The 3,880-nt window shown below is 35.9% G+C and overlaps 1 protein-coding gene across 1 annotated transcript in view; it reads right to left on the reverse strand.

The window, feature by feature from the left end:
• The window catches only part of LOC119334044, a 16,357-nt gene extending 14,045 nt beyond the window's left edge, over positions 1-2,312 (reverse strand). The window contains exon 1 of the mRNA XM_037606716.1: positions 2,030-2,312. Within this exon, the coding sequence (XP_037462613.1) occupies positions 2,030-2,312 (283 nt within the window). The remainder of the gene's footprint in view (positions 1-2,029) is intronic.
• Between the last annotated feature and the right edge of the window lie 1,568 nt (positions 2,313-3,880).

The raw sequence follows: 3,880 nt of genomic DNA on the forward strand, positions 1-3,880 counted from the left end.
AGAGGGAGTAGGACTCTCCTGGCGCACCCCTTGTGGCCGGCCAGCCTCCCCCCTTTGGTCCTTTATATACTGAGGTAGAGGCACCCTAGAACACACAAGTTGATCCACGTGATCTATTCCTTAGCCGTGTGCGGTGCCCCCAGCCACCATATTCCTCGATAATACTGTAGCGGAGTTTAGGCGAAGCCCTGCTGCTGTAGTGCATCAAGATCGTCACCACGCCGTCGTGCTGACGGAACTCTTCCCCGACACTTTGCTGGACCGGAGTCCGGGTATTGTCATCGAGCTGAACGTGTGCTCGAACTCGGAGGTGCCGTAGTTTCGGTACTTGATCGGTTGGATCGTGAAGACTAACGACTACTTCCTCTACGTTGCGTCAACGCTTCCGCAGTCGGTCTGCGTGGGTACGTAGACAACACTCTCCCTTCTCGTTGCTATGCATCACATGATCTTGCGTGTGCGTAGGAATTTTTTTGAAATTACTACGAAACCCAACATTTATTTCACCTTTAATCATTTTGAATGGTTGTTTCAGCATAACACTACCTATAAATGAGCTAAAGATGTTTCCCATGCACATGTGAATGACACTATTTGATGTTCAACTTGAAAAGGTAATTGTAGCAAATTACAAATTTTGCCAAACCATGGCAATTATATAGCAAGACTAGATGTTCAATCATACATATAATTTTCCTTCTAATTTGTGAACTTGTGTTTTTCACTAATAGAAGTCAGCAATGTAATATATTTTTGGTTTAAGTAATCATGAATGTTTTATATTATTCATGAACTTATTATCTTTTAACATCATGTTCCTCGGTTTTCTTCTGATGCTTTGCATGTAGGATTTACAAATCTTCACTTTGATGTTTAAATAGAAATAATTTGTCTACATACCTTTGTTATCACAATGTGGGAAATAAAAATAATTATAACTTGCATTTACTAAGATATTACACTTAAATTGTAACCTAATTGATAGCTAATAGGTAGCTCTACCGGGAATTTCCGAGACAAATCTTTTGCCAAATCATCTCTTACCTTAGAAAAACTAACATATCTTTCAGTTACATTTGACTAATAATTCGTCCAAGCAAATGAGGTAAACCAAAAATGATTATTCATTTTCATTGGCGAGGTTGATTCGAACAAATAATTCAATAAATGATGAGACATAAACGAGGAATGATAATTTAGTGGCCCGCGTAGAGATCCGTGCTGGGTATGGCTGCCCGAAAAGTGTATAAATGCACTATATATATACAGTATATAAATGCACTATAACATAAAAAATACTAAAACTAAAAATATCAATCTGGACAGCGTGAGAAAATTTACATACGTTAATAGATAACAAAGAAAACTATTAAAGACATGTCGGATGAATAAAATATAACAATCCAACATCATAAAAATGCAAGAAAAATGATATAAATATAATTTGTACAACATGATCAATCATAAAAATATTGTTAGTAGGGCATGCTTAATTAGAAGATAAATGTTAAATGGTTAACACATATATGTGTGTGGGTGTGGGTGTCTATACATATTTGTAAAGATAAAACTATGTTTCTAGCTAAGATAACACTATGTTTCTAGCTAAGATAAAACCATGTTTCTAGAGGTCCTATATTTGTAAATGCCATCACATTTTGTTCAAAGTTTTCTAGACAAATAAAATAATATGTTCTCACTACTGAACTTTACAAAATATTGCCCGCGCATCGAGAGGGCCACTTTGCTAGTTGTTGTTAATGTTAAAAGATCATCTTTTAATTAAGAGAAAGCAAGCCTTTTTTATTATTGTTTCCCTCGTCTCCATCTCAGATTTATCATACATAGAACTTCTAAAATAGCATCATTGTATATGCCCTTAGCATGTTTGTTACATTTGTTTGGTTGGGCTGAGCCAGTTCAATCACCATGCAATCAGATACAATGCTACGCAAAGCACAAAACATGATACATCGCCAGACTGTCTCCCCTCTCTCTTCCCAGCCACAAACAACAATGTCGGTAGAACCTCCTCCATCCCCACCATAAGCAATAATGCCCGACGAATCTTCACCATCTGCACCACGAGCAGAAATGCCGGCCGGACCTCCCCTTTCTCCATCACGACCAGCCACGTCGGTCGGACCTCTCCCATATCTGTCGCGATTAGCCAACCCGTCGGACCTCCACCCATCTGCACCACGAGCAGCAATGCCGGTCGGACCTCCCCTTTCTCCATCATGACGAGCCACGTCAGTCAGACCTCTCCCTTCTCTGACGTGACCAGCCACACCCGTCGGACCTCCACCCATCCCCACACGAGCAACACTGGCGGGCGGCGGCCAGGTCTCTCCCTTCTCCTCCCTTGTTTGACACAAACTCAAATTGAGTAACCAACACTTCGTTGAACCAAACACATCACATAATCATCCAACCCCCAGAGTAATACATCTTATTTTGATTACAAATATGAAAATGTTACCATGTGTCTTTAATTTTACCCAACGTACATGTTTTTTCAATAATATTACCTGAAAAGCCGATTTTGTACTAATTTTAATGATGGTTTATCATTTAAATCAATGCTATTTCATTACTAAGTTCAAAGCAAGCACCCATCGTGAAGTGCTTATTTAACCAACTAGAACAAGTAGGGCACATTAACCATCATTTAAACAACATCACAACATTAGATGTGAGATCATCATATAAACCTTATATGCTTGTACCTAATCATGCACTAGAAACTGCAATGATGATATTTATTAAACCACACTAATTACATATCAATGTCCAGCATTTAAAGAATATTAAATATACACAAATATATGTAGACTACAATTCACCCAATTTTGAAAAACAATATTATGTAAAGACGTGCGACTTGTTTCCTTTTTCTCACATTAAATTTTTTATTTAATCTTTTTATGCCCATTATCTCAAAAAGGAAATAAATTATTCTCATTACAGACTATAATTGATTTTAGCATTATGTGTGTATTTGTCAATGATGGATGTTAGAACTGTATAACAAATAATGTTATAATCAACATTCAACAACATTTTTATGGTTTTAATATAATAGATAAGTTACACCACCTAAATTTGTACTTTAAAATAAATATATAATAATAAAGTATAAGAGTTTAGTATAAATATTATTTTATTTAACATGGCAGGTGACTGTATATGAAAATTAGATATTTAGTACAATTAATGTTGGTGTAAGATTTATTTGAAACTAGTTGAATGTCCGTGCGTTGCCATGAAAAAATAAATAAATAAAATACGTTAATAAATCAATTGATATGTTTCGAGGCATGTGATGACTTCTTAATATGGGGTTAGCTCAAGTTATTTGCACTCAAATAATAAATACGGCTTAACTGCAATAAAAGAAGTGCACAAACTGACAATGATTTGTTTGAGATAATTAGAAGAATACATACAATGTTGTCTTACAAAATATGCATGTTTCATCTAAACATGTGTAGACACATACATGTCAAATGGATAGGCAACTTGGGAGTGCAGAACACGATTATATACAAAGTTGTGATGGATTATGTTGGATATAATACTCATACTTCATCCAAAAACACTTTTGTTCGTTGCTCCGTTTATGAGAGCACCTCAACACAAATTTTCTGAACATTCTTTAACTTTCCGTCTTTGGATATATTTAGCTGGTCCAAGTGCTGCAGTTGATAATATGTTACCCCATCTGTAAACTAATATAAGATCGTTAAAGTCACTATTAGTACTTTATAATAATTCGGGATTTCAAGTAACTGAATAGTCAAATACAACATGTTATATGAGAAATAATTCGATGGTACTTGAACTTAGAATGTCAAAAGCTTTTATAGTGCAAACTGGC

This window comes from Triticum dicoccoides, chromosome 7A (assembly GCF_002162155.2).
Source record: "Triticum dicoccoides isolate Atlit2015 ecotype Zavitan chromosome 7A, WEW_v2.0, whole genome shotgun sequence".
Lineage (NCBI taxonomy): Eukaryota > Viridiplantae > Streptophyta > Magnoliopsida > Poales > Poaceae > Triticum > Triticum dicoccoides.